The sequence below is a fragment of the Ambystoma mexicanum genome, chromosome 1p (genome assembly GCF_040938575.1).
Source record: "Ambystoma mexicanum isolate Mex_15411 chromosome 1p, UKY_AmexF1_1, whole genome shotgun sequence".
NCBI lineage: Eukaryota > Metazoa > Chordata > Amphibia > Caudata > Ambystomatidae > Ambystoma > Ambystoma mexicanum.
The window spans coordinates 1,382,075,515-1,382,100,843 of NC_090921.1; the positions used below are offsets into that span (position 1 = coordinate 1,382,075,515).

At 48.4% G+C, this 25,329-nt stretch overlaps 1 protein-coding gene across 1 annotated transcript in view; it reads left to right on the plus strand.

Annotated features, from left to right (window-relative positions):
* Nucleotides 1-25,329, plus strand: part of ITFG1 (integrin alpha FG-GAP repeat containing 1) — a 1,448,837-nt gene that overhangs the window by 238,556 nt on the left and 1,184,952 nt on the right. Inside the window, exon 7 of the mRNA XM_069607059.1 lies at nucleotides 22,931-22,989. Coding sequence (XP_069463160.1) covers nucleotides 22,931-22,989 — 59 coding nt within the window. The remainder of the gene's footprint in view (nucleotides 1-22,930; nucleotides 22,990-25,329) is intronic.

Below are 25,329 nucleotides of genomic sequence, written 5' to 3' on the forward strand. Positions count from 1 at the left end.
TGGGTGAGACGCTATTTCTTGTTTTCTTACCTGTGTCCCCATCCTTGCTGATATTCTGTTTTTGTCCTTCTCCTGACTGTTCTCCTGTTTGCTGCTACTTCCGTCTCACGTGCTGCCTTCCATTGTCTTTTGAATCCTACTTTTGCCTCATGCAAATCTTTGGGCCCAGAAAGCACCTTTCATGCACCTTCTACTCTTCTGCTGCTGTGCCTGTATGCTGCATGCTCCTCGCGCAGACCCTTTTTTGCACATCACTAGAAAAGTGAGAGGTTTATCACTGTTCCCTGCTCTGCTTTGTCATACTGGGGGTTTTCACTGGACTCCAACTCCTCTACGCTACTTCTGCATGTGTATGCTGGCCTAAAGCATATTGCCCAGACTCTGAACAACATCTACTGTCTGCAATTTACAGATGGAGGCTTTTTGTGCCACTTGGCTTTTCCCTCTGAGCCGGGATATATTCCTGTCTGTCTGCCGCTGTGTCCTTCGTGGACACTTATAGGGGGACATTGTGGTGGCGGGCCAGGAGTGGCCTTATCTCTTTGACAAATTCCTGGATACATCCAAGGTGAGTAGGAGTACAAGGAAGACCACACGCAAGGAGTTGGACCCAAGTGATATAGGGGAGAGTATTTTCAATACGTTTTCCCCCACACCAGGTTGTTGTTCCTGAGTGGGATTTTAAATGCACTGTTGGTGTTTTTAATGGGCACTCCGTTTGAGCCCCTTTCTTCTTGTTCTTTAAGACTGCTCACCCTTAATGTGATTTTCCTGGTTGCCATCACTTCCACTAGATGGGTGAGTGAGCTCTAGGCGCTGTCTGTTAATCCTCCCTACTTGGTTTTATCCAAGAGCAAGGCGATGTTGAGACTTAGGCTCTCCTTCCTTCCAAAGGTGGTCTCTAAATTCCATCTCTCTCAAAAGATGCATCTACCCATTTTCTTTCCTCCGCCTCATCCTTCCAAGGCAGAGGAACGGTTACATAGGTTGGATCCGGTGCTGGCCCTCAGGTTCTACGTTGCTCAGTCCCAGCAAAACAGGACTGATGACCAGCTTTTCGGTAATTACGCAGGTATCTGAACAGGGAAGGCTGTTAAGAGGAATGCTGCAATCTGGCTGGCAAGGAGGGTCCTTGAGGGTCTCAGGGGCTCACTCCGCAATAGGTTTGGCCGCTACCTTGGCTCTGCAACGTGGAGTACGTGTACAGATATTTGCCAAGCAGAGCCACGTGGGCTTCCTTGCACACGTTTGCTAAGCATTACTGCTTGGATTCTATGTCTGGTCAGGGCACTCATTTTGGTAGTGCTGTCCTTCAGAGTTTTCTGGTTTAGGTGATGTCCTTACTACCCTCCCTCCTCCCGGTCGTTTTACTGCTTTGGGAGTTAAGACGAACCTGAGGGCGTCCTCACTTTTTTCCCCCCCTGTATCCTCCTCTCGGGTGGCCTGGGAAAGGCCATCACTCTTGGATCCTGACCCTGGGGGATGGATATGTGAAGGATGATCTGGGTGGAGGAGACTTGTGGAATGGGGAGAGGATGTCCTTAGGTGAGACATGGTATCCCCCATTTCCTTTCCATAGCAAACACTCTATCCCCCAAGCTTTATAGGTTGTCAGCCCTTTCCCTGTTCTTCTTGTAAAACATTCCCCAAGAAACATCAATTCAGCACTGGGATGAGGAAGAGACAAACTAGAGAAGCACATCCTCATTTTAATAATACACATTTCTGATGTTTGTTAATCTGCTTAGAATCACATGCTGTGCATAGGTCCGACATCCAGTGGTCACTGCGGAGTAATGCATTGCAAATACTTACTACGGACCTCGGTCCTTAATTATACTTATATTGTTAAAGATCCCTCCCCTCGACGTTAGCTGTGAAGCTGTTTCTCCGCCGAGCAACTTTTCGACGGAGGGGAAGAGACGGAGGAGATCCTTCGGCGCTGCCGAACACGTGGCCTGGCCTCGCCGGCAAACATACAGTAGGGAGAGTGGGGGTTCGAACTTTTATCTTCTCTTTGAGAATGTCTTTCTTTCTCCCCTATCTTTCCCTTGGGGTTGTTATCACCAGTTATTATTGCCTCAGCTATGGAAAGGACACCTTTTAAGTTTTGCCCACGATGTAGGGGCAAATACACTTGGAAGGACAAACACAAGCTCTGTAATCGTTGCTTGCCCCTCGATCATAAGGAGGACAGCTGCACGGCCTGTAAGCTCTTGAAACCAAGAACTCTTAAAGAATGAAAAGTTAAGAGGTGGGCGGACTACGCTATGTCTAAGTCAGTTTCCTCACCCGCCGCCGCTGTTACAGAAAGTGACGAGGAGGGTGATAACTCGACGTCCGTTACGGAAGTCATTAACCCCCAGAAGGAGCGCTCGCGCTCCTCTATGTCCGTCCCCGGCCCCGACGGGCTCGGCTCACGCCCTGCTTATGGGGATGAACACCCCGGCGACAAGGACGCACATAGACCCCGTAGGCCTAAGCACACAACCCACAGCTCTTCTTCGTCGAAGACGAAGGATCCATCAGCGCCGAAGGGGACGGAGGGCACTCCGGCGTCTACCACAGACCGTAAAGGTCTCAAGCCCCACCCGCAAACGCAGCCGCGACCAGCGATTGGGCTTTCATCAAACACGGGCGCTACCTCAAAATCATCCGACGTAACGCTCCATAGAGCGGCCGTCGAGGAACAACGCGTAACGCAGGCAACGTCGACACCAGAGCCCTCTACTGACAAACTCGTTGTCGAGAGCCTGGCGAGAATTGTTTCCGAAGACAAACGTAAGCGGACGACGAAACAAACGTCGAATACCGCACAAAAAGCTATGGAAACGCCGAAAAAGCGCAAGAGTAGCCAGGAACTGCCCCCTTCATCTAAGGACACTTCTGAACTACCGGAGGGCTTTTCAGAGGGCGACGGAAACCTTTCTTCGACGTTGTGGGAGCGTTCTAAGCGTTTTGAAGGTGAAGACACTGATTTCCCCCCTCTAGACTATTCAGGGGTCCCCCATGAGACCCTTGAAAGACTCCATTCTTGTATGGAGAAAATGGAAAGGTTTTTGGGAAGCCAAAACCCACCCACACCCAAAAGACCAAGAGAATGGTCCCAGGATGACCCTAGGGTCAAGATTCCTAGGCTGTTTCCCCCTTCTACAGACGTATATGACCTCACTGAAGAGGAGCAATACCTCCAGGAAGATGAGGAGTGTTTGGGTGGAGAGGAAGAACATGAGGAAGAGGGGTTTGAAGAAGATCCTTACACTAGTGCAGGAGCTTTTGAAGAAGATACAGCTACCTCGCAGTCCTGGCAATCCCCATCAGTGCAGCCTTGGCAATCCCCATCAGTGCACTCAGACCCTGATGTCTTTCACCCGTCTCCTCCCAAGGATTCACCTATTGGAAACACCTCTCCCATAGATGACCAACCTTCACTCAATGCACTATTGCGCAAGGCAGCAGCGCATTTTGAAATAGACACAGGGGAGACTCTTCGTGACATAGACTTTGTAGAGAAAGTTATTAAAGAAAAATCCCCTGTTAGTCAGTATATTCCGCTCCTGGCTTCTATAAAGAGAAGAATAACTCCTTCCTTTTCCAATCCTGCCTTAGTCAGTGGGGTCAACCCTCGGATAGAAAAGCTCTTCAGCCCTTCGTCCTCTGACCCTTTGTACATCAGAGGACATTCTATTCCGGACTCCCTCGTAGTTACTAATACAAGAAAAAGAGCGGGGGTACCACTATCCACTAGTGAGGCACCACCTGACAAAGAGGGCAAGAAGCTCTATGCACTTGGGAAGAGAATCACGACCTCCGCCGCCTTCTCAACTAGGATTGCAAATAACAATTCCCTACTAGCTAGCTACGCAGATGCACAGTGGAGCAAGCTGCGCAGCGAAGCAGAGGACGCACCAGAACCCCTGCGTTCACGCCTGTTAGCTATAATCTCAGAGGGAACTCTTGTAAACCAGGGCATCGTAAAGAACTCCTTAGATGCCGCAGAGACGGCTGGCCGTTCCCTGGTTCAGGGAATACTTCTCAAACGCCATGTCTGGCTGCGCAATTCAGGATTTAAGCCGGAAACCCAGGCTTCCCTGATAAATAAGCCCATAGAACAAACACATCTGTTTGGGAAAACAGTTGATGAGGCCCTAGAACATGCGAAGAAAGAGTTTGATGCCATCAAGACTCTTGACCAAATTTCTAGGCCCCCTAACAGATGCAGCTATGGCAATAGACGCTCCTTTCGTGGCCAACGCCAGCAGCAAAACCAACAGCAATTTTACTCTGCTACCAACTGGCCCTCTAACCAGGGTAACAACACCCAGTTCAGTCAAAGAGGCCAACGCCGTGGCAAAGGAAGAGGTCGCGGCTCCAGCCCCAAAGGTTCCATGCCCAATACCAACAAATGACCCGAAGATTCGGGTCCCCTCCCATGCATCACCGGTCGGGGGCCGGCTAACATCGTTCCTTTCAGCATGGGAGGGAATATCGTCAGACCGCTGGGTATTATCCACCATAGCCCACGGATACTGCATCGAATTCAACGGTTCCCCGAAGTACAGACCCCCACGGAACCGACCCATGACACCGGAACACCTCACCATTCTTCTTCAAGAAGTAGAAGAGCTACTGAAAAAAGAGGCTATGGAGGCTGTCCCCCTATCTCAGGTAACAGAAGGTATTTATTCAGTGTACTTCCTTGTACCCAAAAAGGACTTAACCATGCGCCCTGTATTAGATCTGCGCCCAGCGAACAAGTTTGTCAAACCCCAAAAGTTTCGTATGGTGACCTTGCAGGAAGTAATCCCACTGTTATCACAAGGGGATTAGATGACAACACTAGACATGAAAGATGCATACTTTCATATTTTAATGTTGCCAGCGCACAGAAAATACCTTAGGTTCAAGATAGAGAACAAACACTACCAGTTCAGAGTACTACCCTTCGGGATAGCATCTGCACCAAGGGTATTCACGAAAGTACTGGCAGTGGCAGCGGCCCACCTGCGCAGGTTATCCATTCCGGTATACCCTTACCTCGACGACTGGCTCATAACAGGGGATTCTTACGAAACATGCTTCTCCAATACCCAAAAGACCGTAGACCTTTTGTCCCAACTGGGCTTCTCCATCAACGAAAAGAAGTCCAACTTAGACCCCAGCCAAATCAAACAATTCCTAGGGGCTCTAATTCCAACAAAGGACGGCCTCGTCTTCCCCTCCAACGAGAGGGTCCAAAACATGCTGTTTCAGATCCCCCATTATGTGGCAGGTCGAGAGGTGACGGTACGCAAAGCAATGCGCTTGCTAGGGATGATGGCGTCATGTATTTATTTGGTACCTCACGCGCGCCTGCGCATGCGCCCAATGCAAGAGTGGCTCTACAGCCAGTGGCGTCAGGCCAGCGGACAATGGAACGATCTAGTGGTGGTCTCGCAGGCCTTGGTTCTCTCGCTACGGTGGTGGACAAAAGAAAACCTGTTATTAGGGAAAACTTTTGCCACACCCGCAGTGGAAGCCACTCTAACCACAGACGCATCCCTTACAGGATGGGGGGGCTCACCTATCCCATCAGACTGCTCACGGAGCGTGGACTCCGAGCTTAGCATCCAAGCATATAAACCTGCTGGAACTACTAGCGGTGTTCAAAGCACTGAAAGCCTTTCAGGAACACTTACAAGGAAAGACAGTGATGGTCCTCACAGACAGCACCACAGCCATGTACTACCTCAACAAGCAAGGGGGCACTCACTCTCCAGGACTGTCCAAGCTGTCCCAGAATATATGGAAGTGGGCTCTCAAACACAACATGTTTCTACTATCACAACATGTACCAGGGGAACTCAATCTGCTAGCAGACAAACTCAGCAGAGACTTCCCCCTGCCCGAAGAGTACGAATGGCAATTGCACGAAGACATCGTCTTAGACGTCTTCACGCAATGGGGGTTCCCGGAAATAGACCTGTTCGCAACTCTGGAGAACTCACAATGCCAAAGTTACGCCTCCAGGTACCCCCAGAACCAGTCCAAGGGGAACGGTCTGTCGATTCAATGGTCAGGGAAATTTGTTTACGCCTTTCCACCGACTCCCCTGCTCAACAAAGTGGTGCACAAGATGCACCAGGAGCAGGTTACCATACTAGTGGCCCCAATGTGGGCCCGGCAGCCATGGTTCGCTCACTTGATGGAGATGTCCCTATCTCCCCCAGTGAAACTTCCCTGCCCGTACAACATGCTGTCACAGGACAAGGGCAGGACACTGCATCCATGCCCTCAGACCATGAACTTAGCAGCCTGGCTCCTGAGAACATAGAATTTGGACATTTACAACTCCCGCAGAGATGTATGGACATCCTCAGGGAAGCCAGAAAACCTAATACTCGCCACTGCTATTCTAGCAAGTGGAAAAGATTTGTCATCTGGTGTAGAGGTAAGAGCATCAACCCGGTTGACTGCTCTCCCACTAACATTGTTCTGTACTTGACCCATTTACTGGATTCAGGTCTAGTCTTCAATTCCATTAAAGTCCACCTAGCGGCACTTTCTGCATACACCACTTCCCAACTTAGTGTCGTGGTGGAAGATACCAGTTATCAAGGCCTTCATGGAGGGGGTAAAGAGAATACACCCTCCGATAGCTAACCCAGCTCCCGGATGGGACTTAAATGTGGTACTTTCTAGACTCATGGGCCCTCCTTTCGAACCCATGCACAAGGCAACTCTTAAAGACCTCACTCTTAAGACTGCTTTCCTAATAGCTATCACCTCCATTAGGAGAGTAAGTGAACTACAGGCTCTTTCTGTACTAGACCCCTTCGTATCAGTTCACAAGGATAAGGTGGTTCTACGCACACACCCAAGGTTTGCACCAAAATTCATCTCGAAATTTCATGTAAACCAGTCAATAGAACTACCAACGTTCTTTCAAAACCCTTCCAGCTTGGGAGAAAAAAGTCTGCATACACTAGATGTACGCAGAGCTGTCATGTTCTACATGGAAAGAACCAGACCACTGAGAAAGACTAATCAGTTCTTTGTCTCTGTAGCAGCAGGAAGAGAAGGAGATGCAGTTTCAAAGTCCACTATATCTAGATGGATTGTTCAATGCATCACTCTCTGTTACACTCTTGCTAAGAGAGAACTACCCTTCAAGCCAAGAGCACATTCCACTCGAGGCACTGGGGCTTCCATAGCGTTCATTGCAAATGTTCCCCTTGAGTCCATCTGCAAAGCGGCTACCTGGAGTTCTGTGCACACCTTTACAAAACACTACTGTCTAGATGCACACTCTAGATCTGACTCCCAGGTGGGACAGGCAGTATTAAGACATCTTTTCTCTACTGTTCCTTCTCATAACCCACCGCCAACTCCGGGTACTGCTCGCTAGTCTATGCACAGCATGTGATTCTAAGCAGATTAACAAACATCAGAAGACAATGCATTACTTACCGTAAAAGCATTTCGAGGGGATTGGGTCCTCCGACGTATTCCATATCTATGACATGTAATCACCACAGCTGTGCTGCTTCGGAAACTTTTTTCTGCGTCCTGCGTCGATGACGTCGATGCGCCGTCGTCGAGGGCCTCCTCCGACGTCCGACGTCATCCGATGTGATAAGTAGGACGCACGACGCCCGTAGCCTCAGTTCCGGTTTTTCCGCAAACGTGTTGCTTCGTGATTCTCGGTTCACGCCTCGACTCTTTGGAGTTCTGTTCTTCTCGGTTCTTCGAACCTGTTCGTTTTGTGACAAATCCTTCGTGTGAAGATGTCTTTTACTTCGTCTTCGACCCCGCGTCCGGGTTTCAAGAAGTGCGGGGAGTGTGGGTCCAAGATGTCGGTGACGGACTCGCACGACGCCTGCCTCTGGTGCCTCGGGGAGGCCCACGACACGGATGACTGTATCGACTGCCAGTCGCTCACGTCCAAAGCCTTACGCGAACTTAAGAAGAAGTTGTCGGTAGGTCGGGTGTCCAAGCCCAGGAAGTCGAAGTCTGCGGGGCTTTCGACGGATGATTCGAGGGGTGACTCTCCGCGTCATCGTCGGAAGTCTCGTGGGTCTCCTTCTAGGAGTCGGTCTCGCCACTCCTCAGCCTCTTAGAGGCGTTCTCGGAAGCGCCGACACCGGTCATCTTCCAGGTCCTCCTCGGAGGACTCTGCCCGGCACGTCGCTTACCCCACCAGCCGTGCGACGCCGGAGGAATGGGCTTCCTTCGGGAAGAAAATGCTGGCGATTCTTGAGTCGCAGGGTACTACGCCGTCCGCGCCCCCGAGTGGGGTCGGTCGTGTGAGGTCGAGAGACACCGCTCGCATGAGTGGTCGGCATGAGTCACGGGAGAGGTCCCGTTCGGACAAGGAGACTCGTTCTCGCCGTACCCCTTCCAGGTCCCGGTCCTCGACGCGTTCGAGACCGTGTGCACCTGTGAAGTCTTCGAGGAAGACATCGACGTCTGAGGCGTTGAGGGCGTCGACAGGCTTTCTCGAGGCTCCGGCTTCGAGGACGTCGTCGAGGCCGTCGACGCTCGGGTCGTCGAGGGACACGCTCGGGGCTCCGGCCTCGAGGGCTGTGTCGACGCCGCCGATGCTGGAGGCGCTGCGTCTGACGTCGACGCCGATTTCCTCGGCGCCGGTTCTCTCGGCGCCGATGCCGGTTCTCTCGACGCCGGCGCCGATTCACTCGACGCCATCGACGCCTTTCGTGTCGGAGGTACCCCGTGGCACGGGAGAACCCCCTAGGAAGGCTCTGGTTAAGAGCAAGCACTCTCGGGTGCCTTCTTTTCGCCACCTGGACTATATTTCAGAGGCGGATGAGGATTCTGATGGCCTGGTTCCTAGTCAGGTTCCAGATGAAATTGTCTCGGGCCATGGTCAGTTTGACGAATTGAGACAGTCACTGCATGATGCCAGTGGACTGGACACCTCTCCGGAGGTGGAGTTTGGTAGGCCTGAGCCTGGCTCTCATGCCGATTCCTCGTACCGGCGCCTTATGGCTAGAGTTTCTGAGTACTTGGGATGGTCTGCTCCCCCAGGGGAGTTTGTGCAGGATGATCTGACGGACATCCTTGATGTTGGTCCCCCAACTGACCCGGTACTGCCGTTCCATATGGCTTTACAGAGAAGGGTGGCGGCGGCTTGGACTGCTCCTGAGAGTCTCCCGGCGGTGGGCAGATCCTTGTCGCGAAAATACCATCCAGCCAGTAGCGACCCCTGCTACTTGACCAGGCACCCCACTCCGGAGAGTTTGGTGGTGCAGGCGGCCACGGCCCCGGCAAAGCAGGCGTCGTACCCTACCATCCCTCCTGATAGGGACGACAAACGTTTTGATGGCTGGGCGAAGAAAGTGTTTTCTTCTGGTGGTATGGCGCTTCAGGCGGCCAACTCCATTTGTGCCTTGTCTCGTTTCACACACACTCTGTGGAACTGTGTTGCGTTGGCGGCTGAACATATTCCCGAAGGGGACGAACGGGATGGTTTCCTTGCTATGGTCCAGGATGGTGAGGATGCCATGTGTGAATCCGTTCAGTCGGGTTTGGATTTAGCTGAATGCGTCAGCAGGTCCATGGCGGCGAGCACCGTGATACGCAGGTTTGCGTGGTTGCGGAAGTCGGGATTTGCTCCTGATGTGCAGTCCCGGCTCCTCAACATGCCCTTTGACGGTGAACACCTTTTTGGCAGCAAGGCTGACGAGAGCCTTGAGAGGTTGCAGACCTCAAAAGCTGCAGCGAAGTCGTTGGGCGCTGCAGTTCGCCAACCTCTGCCTTTTCGTCCTAGGGGACAGCAGTGGAGGGGTGGTTCCTTTCGCTATTACTCATCCCTCAGTAAAGCGAGAGGAGCTGGCAGTCAAAGAGGCCACCGCAGGGGTACCAGAGGTGGACGACTGGGTACCCGTGGTGCCAAGGCCGCTCGGGCAGTTGCCTCTTTGCCCTCAGGTAACGCCGCAGCCGCTCCCACTCAGTCGTGAGGCCATGTCCCATGGTTCGCCGGTTGGGGGAAGGCTGGCGCAGCATCTTGTAGAGTGGCAAGCCATTACTTCAGATGTGTGGGTTCTGGAGATCATAACCCACGGCTACTGTCTTCCCTTTCGGCACAGGCCTCGCGACAATCCACCGGGGAACCTCTCTTTGCAGAGTCCGGATCCGCTCCTTGCGCAGGAAATTCAAGCCCTGCTGGAGAAAGGCGCCATAGAACTGGTGCCTGTAGCGGAGAGGAACAAGGGATGGTATTCCCCTTATTTTTTGATTTCGAAGAAAGACGGGGGATTGAGACCCATTATGGACTTGCGCGGTTTGAACAAACTCCTCAGGAAGGACAAGTTCAAGATGGTTACTCTCTCTCAAGTCCTCCAGGCCCTTCAGCTTCAGGACTGGTTGGTGTCACTCGACCTCAAGGATGCTTACTTCCATGTGCCGATCCATCCCAAGCACAGGAAGTACCTGAGGTTCGCGGTTGGCGACTCGCACTTTCAGTTTCGGGTCCTGCCGTTCGGATTGACCTCCGCCCCGAGGGTTTTCACCAAGCTCATGGTGGTGGTGGCAGCGCATCTCAGGCAAGGGGGGATTCACGTCTACCCCTACCTGGACGATTGGTTGATCAGGGGGAGCTCTCCCGAGCAAGTCCTGGATCATCTGTCCGTCACCTGCCGCTCCCTTCACAGGCTGGGCTTCTCCCTCAATTTAAAGAAGTCCCATTTGACGCCAACACAGCGGCTCCAGTACATCGGAGCAGTGCTCGACACTTCCCTGGGGCAGTGTTTTCCTCCCCAGGTGAGGGCTCTTCACATTCAGCAGATGGTGCACAAGTTTCAGCATGCCCAGACGCTCCCAGCGTTCGAGTTCTTGAGGTTGCTCGGCCTCATGGCATCCTGCATTCTTCTGGTGCCAGAGGCTCGCCTGCGGATGAGATCTTTGCAGTGGGCACTCAAGACGCAATGGTCGCAGTCCTCCGGCAGGATGTCGGACCCGGTTCAGGTGCCGCCCTCGGTCGCCCGGGATCTTCTGTGGTGGGCCGTCGAAGGCAACTTGATGAAGGGGGCTCCATTTTGGCTTCCCTGGCCGGAGGTGACGATCGTGACGGATGCATCTCTCACGGGATGGGGAGCTCATGCCAACGGGCTGACAGTCAGCGGTCGTTGGTCTCCGTCGGAGTCCAGACTCCATATCGATCTTTTGGAGCTGAGGGCCATCAGGCTAGCCCTGAAGGCTTTTCTGCCGACTGTGCGAGGAAAGAGTGTCCTGATCCTGACGGACAATACAGTGGCCATGCACTACCTCAACAAAAAAGGGGGGGCAGGGTCACTTCCTCTGTGCAGGGAGGCGATGCAGCTCGAGTTCTGGGCCATCCAGCAGGAAGTTTCGATCTCGGCAGTTCATCTGGCCGGAGACGAGAACGTGACGGCGGACGCTCTGAGCAGGCAGAGCGCAATCTCTCACGAGTGGGAGGTGGCTCAGGAGATTCTCCTGGAGATCTTCGCCCTTTGGGGGACCCCTCAAGTGGATCTCTTCGCCTCCAGTGTCAACCGGAAGTGCGAAAGGTTTTGCTCGCGGGAATTTCCTCCAAAAGGAGCCTTAGGAGACGCGTTCGTGGTGGAGTGGTCATTCCCGCTGCTGTACGCGTTTCCTCCAGTCCCCGTCATCCCGCAAGTGCTGCGGAGGTTACGGAAGTTCGGTTCCCGGATGATCCTCATTGCCCCGGCGTGGGCTCGGAGGACGTGGTACCCGGACCTTCTCGACTTATCCATCTGCCCTCCACGTCGTCTTCCCTACCGAGACGATCTGCTCTCACGGGAAGGGGGTCTGGTTCTCCATCCAGAGGTCGGATCCCTCAACCTTCACGCTTGGCTTCTGAAAGGTTGAGGTATAAGGATTGGGACCTCCCTGAGGACGTGATGGAGGTGTTGCTTTCGGCCCGAAGGCCAGCAACGAAGTCTCTGTACCGTTGCCGTTGGCGTAAGTTCTGCGACTGGTGCAGAGTTCAGAATGTGGATCCTTTTGCATGTGACATCCCCATGGTTCTGTCCTTTTTACTTTCTTTGGCCCACAGGGGCTTGCAAGTGGGTACCGTTAAAGGTTATCTGGCGGCGCTGTCCATCTTTAAGCGCTCGTCTGAAGAGTGTTCTTACTTTAAAATCCCTTTGATTTCACAGTTTCTGAAAGGGCTCACTAATGTGTTCCCTCCGTCACCTTTCCTGGTGCCCGGTTGGGATTTAAACCTTGTTCTTAAGTTTCTTATGGGTGCTCCGTTTGAGCCTTTACATTCTTGCCCTTTGAGGCTGTTAACTCTGAAAACTGTGTTTTTAGTTGCGGTTACTTCCGCTAGCAGAGTGAGTGAGTTACAGGCACTTTCAGTTAAGCCTCCCTTCACTGTATTTCACAAGGACAGGGTTGTCCTTAGCGTTCGTCCTTCTTTTCTTCCGAAGGTAGTGACGGAATTCCATTTGGCCCAGAAGGTTGTTCTTCCGGCATTCTATCCTCCTCCGCATCCTGGTAAGGAAGAGGAGAGGCTCCATAGGCTTGATCCTAGGAGAGCTTTAAGGTTTTATGTTTCACGCATGTCCCGGGTCAGAGTGGACGATCAACTCTTTATTGGTTATGCTGGAAAGCGTTTGGGGCAAGCTGTGACGAAACAGACTTTGTCTCGCTGTATTATTTTGGCCATCTCGGAGTGTTACCGCTTGGCGGGTAAGGACCCACCGGCTGGCTTGCGGGCCCATTCTACCAGGGGTATGGCTGCGTCTACTGCCCTGCAGAGGGGTGTTCCTATTCGCAACATCTGTGATGCAGCCACCTGGGCTTCAGTACATACATTTGTACGTCACTATTCCCTCGATTCCATCCGAGCACAGGATCTGGCCTTTGGCAAGGCGGTCCTTTGCTCTGCTATTTGATTGGCTATTCTAAATCTTGAATCTAAATTCTTTCCCTCCTCCTTGCTCTGGTACTGCTTTGGGAGTCTGTCATAGATATGGAATACATCGGAGGACCCAATCCCCTCGAAGAACAAGTTACTTTCTTACCTGGTAACGTTCTTTCGATGGGATGGTCCGACGACGTATTCCATATCGCTCCCGCCCTGCCTTCCCCGCTGCGGAATTTCTTTTGCGATTGCAGCTTACGTTCCGCAAGGCTTTGTGTCTGACTGGCAGTTGACTAGTGTCACACGTTCTGGGGGAAAAAACTACAACTGAGGCTACGGGCGTCGTGCGTCCTACTTATCACATCGGATGACGTCGGACGTCGGAGGAGGCCCTCGACGACGGTGCATCGACGTCATCGACGCAGGACGCAGACGCCGAAAAAAGTTTCCGAAGCAGCACAGCTGTGGTGATTACATGTCATAGATATGGAATAAGTCGTCGGACCATCCCATCGAAAGAACGTTACCAGGTAAGAAAGTAACTTGTTCTTCTGATGGTTGTATCTGCTTAGATTCACATGCGCCCACCCTTCCTCCCCGCTCGGATGGAAGGAACATAGACATCCTTTTCTATATTTCTCTCTTTTCTGTACTCACTCACGTCTAGAAGGCTCCCTCAGGGCAGAAAAATACAAACGGAGGGACCTCGACGCGTGAGGGATTGTGGGTACAACTCACGTCACTATAGGGATAGTGTTACAGACACGCCTTGTCGACGTCCCCTTTTTCGACTACGAAAAACAAAATGCATTACTCCGCAGTGACCACTGGATGTCGGACCTATGCACAGCATGTGAATCTAAGCAGATACAACCATCAGAAATGCTTTTACGGTAAGTAATGCATTGTCATATACCGGCCTCAGCTGTGTACTGAGACGAGGAGGGCTGCAAGAGTAAGGCAGGACTAACATTTTAACTTTAAAAGCCGGAATCCTTGTGGAAAGGGAGGCTGCTGTGCAAGCAGGGCTACAGACTTATGGACGCAGGGAGACCTCTCTGGATCAGCGGTGTGGCAAGCTGAGTGCTTGAGAACTGTGAGAAGATGCAGAGTTTATGCAGCGGGAAGCGAAGCTGCAGGATGCTGAAGGCCAGTGGCAGACCACTAGAGGGAGACCTGCATGACCTGCAGGAGTAGCATTGCTGGGTGAGCGAAGCCACGAAGAGCGCTGGTTGAATGAGCAAGGTACAGCACGGGAAGGAAAGAACTCATGGCAGCAGAGCACCTCTCAGAACAGCCGTAAGCTCCGACGAATATTGATTTGAACCGAAACAAGCATTTGTATGAATACTGATTTGAATGAAAGCAAATAGAAGTACTTTTGAAAACCAAACCGAGTGAAAGCAAGTTTTGAGCACTCTTAAATATTGAGCGCAGTGAAGGTTTGTGACTCTGGCTGATAGAAAGAACTGCATTATATGAGAAAACTAGCGTTGACAATAGCCTAGAGATTTCAAGGAACTGTATGTTATGAGGAAACGTGCATTGGCAAGAACCAGCAGAATAGAAGAAAGTGGAACAAGTGCATGGTGGCCAATCAAGCCATGGTACAGTGTCGAGTGCGACACAGGTGAATACATCCGGCATCACTTTCAAGTTGAAGCAGTGGCCTAGTGTTGATGGAAAAGCAGTCAAGAAGTGGTATCTGTTCCGTGAGCTGTAATGGGTGAGCCGTGTGGTCTGACAACTGCTCCTAGATAGTGTGCAGCCCTGTATGGAAAAGCTCATTGTGTTGTTTTGAAAAGCTTTAAGATTGGAACTCTTGGGGGAAGGGGGGACCCCTGTGCCTTATGGACTATTGATTTCTATTTAGTTCAAGAACTTTTACAAAAACCTACAACAAGTTAATAAACATAAAATCATAATACATTCCATATTTGAAGAAAAAATCCACGTTATATAAGGAATTCACCAACCAATTATATATCATATCTAGGTGATGTGCAAGCAATTTATATAGCTCCTTCTATTTTAACGTCAACTAGGAAAGATACGAAATAGTAAATATTAAAATCAATGTACAAGGTTCCATAAAATCTTTAAAACCAGCATCAAAACCACACCTTAGTTATACAAATTAAAAAAGGAACTATTAGTACAACTCAGTCACTTCCTTAGGTCAATAAACGTTTCTTTGTAAGCAAGGGGGGGTTTAATGTCCTGAGCGCAGTCAGTTGTCCTTGGGTAAGTCTTTCACAATTATACACCACAGCCGATAAAATGCTATTTGTACACTTTTAGTCTCTGTATTTAGACAAAAGTTCCAACATGCATTTTATTTTACAGAATCGAAACTATGCATAAAAGCACCCATTGTAGTCATGTAAGCCTAGCCCCGTAATTTACACACCGTAAATAAATCTTTAGCTGTATCAAGAGTGCCCAAAATGTTACATATGCGAAAAGTCCTGTACTGTAACAGGATCTTGAGCTGGGCACCCTGAAATATTAACAAAGGAAGTTGATTTGTCCTTGGTGTCAATATGAAATACTGGACCGCAGGACTGGGGCACTGTCTCGGGTATCTTTGAGCTTGCAAAAACCGATGAGTAACATTTGAAACATATGAGTATGTACACAATGTAGAGATGTGCATGTAGTTATTTGTCTAGTCCCATATCTTCAGTTTGCTTTTAAATAACTGTTGTAAAATAGCGAGTCTTGTGCCTCGTTTGAAATCAGGAACCAACCTATATTCTTGTGCAACCTGTCAATTAGGCTATTAAATTCCTCTCCTTTAGGCTTTTTACATGTACCTTGGGCGGGCCCCAGCAGAGCAAGTAATTGGTATTTTGGCCTTGAATTAATTTTAAGATGGAGCAACCCCTTCCTAGACATCGCTTGGCTCTTTAGGTAAACCAACTCCAATTCTAATCTGACGTACTTAACTGGAGTCGAGGATCGTAGTTTTAAGATCTGCTTCCAAAAATACCCTTGATTTGATCTAGCAAGTGAAGATCACCCATGGCTAAGGCATCTAAGCCATATAATACCATGGGGCAAAGACACTGGCTGTAGAGGGCCATTATCCCCTCTAGGGAATAGCCCTGCGTTTTGGTTTGCAAACCTTTAGATTAAATGGGTCATGCGTCTTGCCTTTATGGTCTTAGCCTCTTTTACATGAGTGTGTGATCTATTAGTACTCATTTCCAGCCTCAGGTAAGGGTACTTTTCCACAAGGTCAAGCACCCCAAACTAATAACAAAGGCAGGGCTCTTGACATTCTTGGGCTTAACCACCATTACCTTAGTTTTGTCCATGTTGATGCTTAGATAGTTTTCAACAGCATATTTTACTAAGGTGTCACATGACTCTCGCTCCACTATGTGTGGTTAAACAATACCAAGTCATTGGCATATAACATGCAATGTATAGTCTGATCACCGATTCTTGGGCAACAGCCGACTCCTAGGGTAAAGCGCAAGGGCAGATCAGACATGTAGATGTTGTACAAAAGGGGAGCCAGGGTACAACCCTGTTTTACCCCCCTGTAGATATTGACCAGGGCGGTCAAGCCATCCTGGCCTTCCAATCGCGCACACGCTTGTGTGCTGAAATGTAGGCCCTTGAGAACATTCATAAGCCATTGGGGACACCCCCAGTTTTTCATTTTAAGCCATAACTTGTCACGGTTCACCTCATCAAAGCCCACTTGGAAGACCACATGGGTGGTGTACAATGTGGACCCCTCCAGGTGCAGTGTCTTCTCTAAACAATGTATCCATAATCCTTAAGTTATGTGAGGTGCAACACCCCAGGTGAAAGCACATCTGCATTAATTTTAGTCATTTTGCCTCATCAACCCAATTCTGTAAAGCCCTGAGGACGAATGTAGAGAAGATTTCTCCCGCGACATCTAAGAGAGAACAGTCTGTAGTTTGCCGGCAATGATTGATCACCTTTTTTTATAAACTGGTACTAACAGACTGCTGGCAAGAGCTTGGGATTTCCTGTGTTGCACACACTTTCTCAAATAGAGTTATTAGAATACTAGCCCACTTAGATGGATTCTGCTTCAATACAACATTAGCAAGGCATTTGGCCCGAGGGCCCTAGAGTTTTTAAGGTTTGCAATCATAATTTCTATATCTTCTTCCCTGATGATCAATGGCCAACCACAATCAGAAATCGAGGGTTAGAGGCCTCTACTGGGGAGCCTCCTCTCCCCTTTATATAACTGATCCACTCGAGCTCCTGGATAGGATTTTAAATGTTTTTCCTAATTTCGCCTTTAGCCCTAGTTAACATTGCCCATGTGTTGTGCAAGGAACTCATGGTGGCAGCAGTAAAGACTGACACAAGTGATCACAGTTCAAGGGTGTTTATTAAGCTGTAATTGGTTGGAAAAACGCCTAATCCAAACCTTAATCTAAGATGGGAGCAAGCTTCAACCATCAAATAAGGCAGTCCTAGTGGTGTTGTGTCAAATAAAAGGGCCTATACTAAGAAAAAGAAAATATTGACAATCCTTACGCTAAATACAAAAAGAAGTGTGGGATAATGTACCTAAGAAAGAAGGAAGTGTTCACAAATAAGTCAGGATGCGGTATGTGAGGCCTCCCTTACCCACGTTTTCAGCACGGGACAAGGTGGGACTTTGGAGCACAGCACATGCTTGAGGTTTCCCAGCACGAGCTAACCGGTTTGCTTTCAGCAATCGGGGCATGATTAAGTCTCTTTTCCATCAAACAATTTCTTACCGCCGTGGGCCTGATGTTTCAAATAAGTATTCAAATAATGATCAAAGAGTTCCTTTCGGCTACTACGTTGGGTGATGTCTTTCACGCTTGGATCTCCCTCTTCCGGGTGCAGAGCCCTTCTCAATTGTTAGCCTCCCTCCGCCGTGTTCACTATGGCTTTCAACACAATCTTTTGTGTGTCATTCACGAATCTTAATGTCTTTTTAAACAGTTCACTGTGGAAATCCCTTAGCCGGGTTTACTCTCATCAATGCACTGTATTTCGGGACTTTAGAATTCGCCCCCTTTATCAGCATCCCTCTTTCGGGTTCACTCTTGTCAATCGTACCTTTCTCATTCAACTCTTACGATGTGGGATTCACTTCCCTTAGCTTCACAATCATCTGTCGATCAAAGGCTTTCGACTGTACAGAGGATTTTACAAGACCCCTGTATGATCACTTTGACCCCTCTTCTCGACTTTCCTAAGGCCTTCTTGTTATGGTAGTTTCAATACTTGGGTAATCACCCAGTTTCCTGAGTGAGCACCCACGTGGTCCCGGACTCCTCCGTTGCTGGTTTTCCCCCTTTCACAACAATTGTTCTTTACGCTTTAACAGTTCAATTAGCCGTTTGCTACTTTTTTCGTTCCACACAGATGTTTTTTGTTTATCGACTGTCCCCTCGTCTCACTGGCTGTGATGAACCACTTGGCTTTCTTTTTCCTCAGAGTTGAGGTTGATACCAGGCAGACAAGCATCTCTCCCCGGCTTGGTTATCAGCTAAGGAGGGTCTTGTGTACCGTTGACATCTGCTGCAACACACGCTGGCTATTGTTTGCGGTCTTACGATTCCTTCTGCGGAGGTCTCACAGGTCTTGATCGGAAATGGCAAGGGCGCTTCTCTCCTGGTCACCCTCTCAGTATGCACAGTCTTTCTCCTATTCTTGAATTGCTGTGTTGAGTTAGCTCCCTGGACATGCTGTCTGCCTTGCTCATATTGTGCTCTTGTGCTCCACCTGTTATCCCTGTGGGGAAGGGAAAGGGCTGTCTGGTGTGTGGTTCAGGTCATTTCCCTAACTTTGCCTGACCCTGATGTTGGGATATATCGGGTAAATAAGCTCCAGTGTTAGTCCGTCGTTCTTCGTAATGTGCGAAGTGTTTGTGTTGGGAAAGGGGGTGAGGAGGTAAAGTGTTTGTGTATCCTATGTAGAAGTTTGGGGAAAAGTTGTCCTAAGAAGGGGGATTACGCGCCTCACCTGTCGGTGTCCCACTTCCTGAGGACCCCTCCCATCCAGGTGATACTCCCTCACTGGTCCACCCCCAGGAACTGGATCCAATAGCAATGGCCATGTCCTGGCCACCTGGATGACAGACCCCCGAGGACTAGTCGGGGAGACACCTTCAGGTTTCTCACAGTTCTTAGTGTTGCCACTCCTAGTACCAAGATCATAATTTGCCAATGAATATTTTTTATCGAGCACCTCCAGCGCTTAAACCAACTTCTGTAATTATTCTTCATTCATTTCACACGTCGTATCTTCTCAAACGCAGGCCACCTACAGCCTTGCGGTGCTCTTATTGCCCTACGCATAGTTCTCTTAGTGTCATGGATGGCACTGTCAAATGTGTTGCAAGTTTTATTGCAGACCAGCAAGTACCCCTTTGGACAATAGCCTACTTTAGAGGCTAAGCTCTTCAGCCATGCTTCAGCCTTGTTACAACCAAGGGTGCCCACAGCATTGATATCGTCCCAGGTAAGCTCAGAAACCAACCCGCCCACCTTACGGATATTTCTGGCAGACCAGAGGATTCGGTTCCCAGCATGGTTAAGCTGTAAACCGGAGCAACCACGAAGATCCAGCACCCTTAGCTAGAGGTTAATGATAAGAACCAAGATATCATGGTCACTACGTTCATTAAGAAACACGCCAAGATCTTGGGTAGCCGTGAGGCAGGCATTATTCCCCCAAAAATAGTCTAGAGTTTCCTGGCTGTTATTCCCGACCCAAGTATATTGACCCGGGATGTCCACCCTGGTTCTACCATTCACTGTAATTGAATTCCAACGCCTCAAAAAGGCCCATTGTTTTCCCTTTTTATTGCTTTTCCTCTGCCGCGTCCCACACTGTTTAGACACATTACAATAGGCTGCACACTGTATGTTTAGGCATCTAGTATTAAAATCCCCTCCCAACAACATTGGGCAATCCCCGTAAGTCAAGATTACTTCCAGGAGAGATTGCACTTCCTCCAAACATTTAGTGCAAAGGGGAATATATAAATGTATAACCAACGTCCTCCAATCATCCACCCCGATATCCGACCAATGTACAATGGCTTGAACGTTACCCCCAAACCGTAGGCAACATCAATTGTCGTGAGCTTATGTTCTGGTTCATTCCTATGATGAGCCCCCCAAAAGGCCTACCCTTGGGACCTTTGCTTTGTTAGCCATGGTTTGGTGGAGGTCGGAGCCCTAAACCTGTAGGGGCAACCAAGCCAAGTCACCTGTAGTAAAAAAAAGCATCATAGTTGACCAGTATATGCATAGACACACTAAATTGCAATAGGTCGCTATGCCCCCTAGTAGTCCAATGTGCTATCCTTGGAGGTAAATTCCCCCCAGAGAACGCACTAGGGGGTCTCCTTCTGGTTCAGGAGTACCCAATACATTGCTTCAAGGCTAGGTTGGTTGTGGACTAAAAGAGGGGCGTTAAACTGCCACAACACTGGTTCCCAACCAGGCGGTCCAACCCAGTAGGATTGTGTGGCTCGGGAGGCCCAAACTTGCTTGTAGATGGCGACATACAGATTATTTCAAGCCCAAAGTGTACAGGGCGTCCACACTGGCACACAACCGTGAAACCACTACAGATCAGATGAAGGAAAACCTATCAGAACCCAATTCGTACTGCTGTCTCACTTCGGAAGTTCAAGGTGCAGCATGTCCGCAGTAGTAATCGGAGATAGCCAAGAAATTGTAGCCAAAAGCCGGAGGAGAGTTGTCCTCTTAAGAAACAAACTCGGGTCAGAGGTGTGGATCTCATCGATTTTCACTCGGGACCGCAGCTTCATTGAGCCATTTACCACATTGCCAGTTCCAGCACTAAAGGGGCCACTGACCCTAGGCAATTTAAATGTGTTAGACATTGCAACCTTTTGAGGATTTACATCAGAGGCCCATTGAATAGGCGCTTGATGGTTAGGGCTTTTGCACATCGGGTGGGCCATGTTGACTTCATGCTGGTCATGACCTTGTGGTTTTGTGAGAATGGGGAGCTTGATATTTAAGCACCCCGTCATTGGTGCCCCAGTACTGTTGTTACCAATTGTTTGTCTTTCGAGGCCCAGTACCTTCCATGGCGTTAGTCGAAGTGGATCTGGCCTTGGGAAGGGCCCACCTGTCCAGGCGTCCCTGCAAGATGATTGCACCAGATTCCGGCAGCTTGTACTTTCATTATTGTTTTAGATTTATTAAGTGCTTGGATAGCATCAGCCCTTCGGGGCCTTGTGGGGCCTATTCTGTCCACCGAGCGAATTTGCAGGTGATCAATATATTGCACTTATTGAGGCGTCCCCATCCGCTCCCTCCTATTAGTATTAAGATTGGGTACTGAGGGAAGGGATTTTTCCATCATGGATATCTCGGCACAAAACGCCTCTAGTGCGTCTTCCTCATTCTCAGCTGCAATAGTTACAGAATCCTGGGTCCTCCAGGAGACCTCAGACTCGTCAGTTGAGACAAGGATACTGTGTCCCGAGTGACCCAACAACCCAGCCTCACCCCACATACCAGTAGGTCTTTCCGGGGCCCCAGTCAAAGGGAAGGCGGGGTCCTCGCAGTCAATAACCATAGCTGTCCTAGGAGGATGTGGGTTTGGTGCAAGGTGGTAGGCCCCAATAACATCCGAAACTTTGGCCATCGTCTATTTCAATTCACGTTGGTTCATTGCCATGACAGAACAAAGGGCAAACAATGCTTCAAATTTAGCCAGCATAACCTTTAACTAAGTGGTAAGCAGCTCAACCCTCTGGACATGTTCCGGGTCGCACATCAGTGCTGCATTCTCGTGGTCGAAGTTTTTGTCAGCATCAACTTCCAATTCTGCGGCCAGTGCCTCAAGATTAGGACTATTTGATAAGTAACCAGTCAGGGTATCCCAACACACGGGTATACCTGGCCCAAGGGAATTGCTTTGCAAAGTCCTGCATAGATTCAACAAAGAGCCATTATTATCAAGGGAATGAGTGGAGCAGGACAAAAGTGTTGGTTTCACCAGGCATACTGGCATGTGGTTTGTATGTCTTAGACACTCCATTGCTTCCAGCTGCATAGGTTGTAATTCGATATTGAAAGATGAGACCAGTGCACTATTAACTTGTCAATTGTGTAGATGCCCTACTCAATCCTGAGATCCTTGGTTGTTGTGTATTTGTCGGCCCGCAGCCATTAAGTTCATGGTCATTATTCCCCTTTAGTTTTTGGAGCGTCTCCCTGGGTTTTACAAGTATGCGTTGGACTCCTAGCCCGGTTGCCTTTCTTTGTAACATCGCTGCGCAGGCCCACTCCGTACATAATCTTCGGCTTCGTAGTATAAATGTAAGACAATTGTCGGCAAGACTAGGTGGCAAGATGTATGTAACTTACTGCAGCTCCTCGCAGCAGTAACTATTGAACTATTTTGAACTTGGGTAAGGGGAAGCTGATTACAAGCCAAGAGCTGGAAGAAGCTTTTAACTTTATTTTGAACACTACTTATTTTGATGCTGACATCCTTACACATTATATACAGTTAGTTGTGCGGGCAAGTATAGGTTTTGGACACAAACATTTGCTTTGGACTTGCTGACAGACTATCCTTGGTTTTCTTTAGGTAGGGAAATCCCACCTTAGCATAGAGCAAGTTAGGCCTTACTCCATCTTGCATTTTGAGTTAATACAATTTTGTGAACCAAACTTGAACCTGTTGTATGTGTCTGTTTTGTGATGCCTTCAGAGTCTATCCTAGACGAGGAATCCATGGGAGAAACGTCCATCGGAAAGAACATTACTGAGAGGTAAGTCATTATTTGTTCTTTTTGGTTCATTGGATCTGTTGCAACACAGTGACCCTTTTATGTGTTGTGGTTTTATTCCTCCGTAGTGTGGAAGTAGATGGATTAAATCTTTTTCCAATGCACCCAATGGATTTATTCTGGTCAGTAGGCAGCAAAAGAGCTATCATCATAATCCAATACTTTTGATTTCAGTGTGTTTTGGTTACACGATTAATGACTTTGAGTTGGAGAGCTTATTTGAGATGATGTTGGTTTATTTTAAATTGTGTTTTCCTTCACAGATTTATTTCTCACAACACTATCAAGTAAAGAAATTCAGTTTGAGACTTGGATAAACAAGGTAAGACAAAGATGTATTAAATACACTGATATAGGCAACATAATGACACTGCTTATGTTTGCAATTTATAAAATATTTAGAACTAAAATTGAGAGACTGTATTTGTGTGGTTGAATCAAGATGTCTGAGTAGTTCTGGAAGAGATGATTCAATTCCTCTGCATTCAACAGTGTCTCCTAATGTGCATGTTAAAGGGGCTCCTGTTGTGTTGTCAGCTGTTCTAAGAGGATATCATCATTTAATTTGTCAGCACGATAAGCTGTGGAGTGCAATTATTTACAAAAAATTTCTTCTTTTTGCCTCTGGCTATTTTTTTATTTCATGTCATTTGACACTAAAATTTTCAAGACTGCATTTTTGGGAAGTGTTTGAGCTGAAATGGCTGTTTATTAATTTTGAAGGGTTTGGGCAGTTTTATTCGAAAGTTATGCAAAAAAAGATTGAACATGAAGATCAGCCATAACGCCCTTGCTTTATAGCAGAACAAGCCCCTAAACTAAAGATATTTTTCTAAATAAAAGAAAATGTGCACAATGTATCCTAATAATGCTAACAAAATGTAATAAGATGATGGAACTGAATACATGCATTGTTACCTGTAATCGTTCTACTTTGTATGATGAACATAAAAGAAACATGTGACAGGAAAAACAACACAATGGAAGTTGGCTGAACCAGATTTAAGGAAGGGGGCTAATGGGAGTAGGAGTAGAGTTTACAGACATCCAAGTTTGGTTCTAAGTTATTGAAGCATTTAGATCAGCCTTCCCCATACCTTTCTTGTATAACTTACTGCAATGAACGTAGCAGCAGCAGCAAGCCCAATTCCCCTGATCTTCCCCAAGTTCAACTCAACAACGTACATTGTACATTGTACAGATGAAGACAGGATCATGAGAAAATGGAGATGCAGGTGGGCCTTCATTACGTTGAGGAATGGGCCATGGTCCTACGTGGTGGTGGTGATCTTTTTAGGATTCTCTTGGGAGTTTCATCCTCTTATTTGATGAATATACCACACTTCATTAGTGTTAAGGTCGGTTTAGGAAATTAGATTTTCCCATTGGAAAACGCATTCTGAATCAGTCCCAATGAGTTAATTGTGATGGAGAACCTTGCATTTTAGCAATATCCGAGCCTCCACTCTTGTCATATTATATCGTTTTCCGTTCATAAAGGTTAATGGATCTGCTATTGCAGCCTACAGGAAAAATCCAGCAAAAAAATTGTGGTCATCCTCCAAACATTTATTTAAACAAGGAGGCAGTTAGACGTAACGGTGTGAAGCATTAATAGCGTTGAGACTTGCGAAAACCCAACAGTACAATATTAAACCCCGAAAAGCCCCAGAGCCCCAAATGGGAAAGCAGATTCAGGAAGAAACACAACGCGGTTGTGTTGGAAAACGCAGCGGTTTTCCAACACAATAACGTTGTATTTATGTTTGCGGTCGCTTCAAAAGCGACCGCAAACATAAATACAACGTTTTTAAAGCTGCGGTTTTATTTCTAAGTTTTCCGGGCTCCTCCAGCTCGGAAAACTTAGAAAAAAAACGCAGCTAGTGCTTATTTTTAAAAATAAATAAATGGCACTTACCGAGATTCAGCTGCAGCTTTCCTGCTCTGGTCTCCGGTCCCAGTCCTCCGCGTACAGCACTAATGAAGAGCAAGCCACCCAGCGGAGCTTTTGTTTACTACAGCTGGCTGGCTTTTCCTTCATTAGTGCCGCAAAAGCAAAAGCCAGCACAGGAGGGCATCTATTTCACAAAATGGATGCGCCCATGTGCTTGCTTTTGCGAATTTTGAGCTTGAATAGCTCAAAATTTTACATAGGAAGTTTTAAAAAAGAGAATGCTAGTATTTTATTTTTTATGTTGCCTATCTATTTTTTAAATAAACATTTTTACTAGACCATGCCTTTCATTCTTTGACTATCCTCCAGCTACCTCCCCTTCCACCATCCAGCTTCTCTGCATTCCTCTCTTCTGGTGGTTTTCAACTTTTTCCCTTCCCGTTCCCCATCTCCTCCAGCCTCTTTGCCACCTTCACTCCTTATGGCTGTTCCCATCTTCCAACCAGTACCATCAACTCTGCATATATTTCAAACTCCTCCTGCACCTCCAAGTCTCACCACCCTATTTTCCCCAATGTGAATTTTTACAGCTCTTCCTTCCCTCCTCCTGGCTCAGAATTTGGTAAGGACTTGCCGCTAGGCTTGATAATTTCCCTTATTCTGGCATCAGATGGGCTTAGGGCTTCATATACCCAGATGTGTCTAATTATCAGCTTTCACCCCGACACCAAGCTTTAAAACCTTTGATCAGCTGTTTTGGCTCTGTCG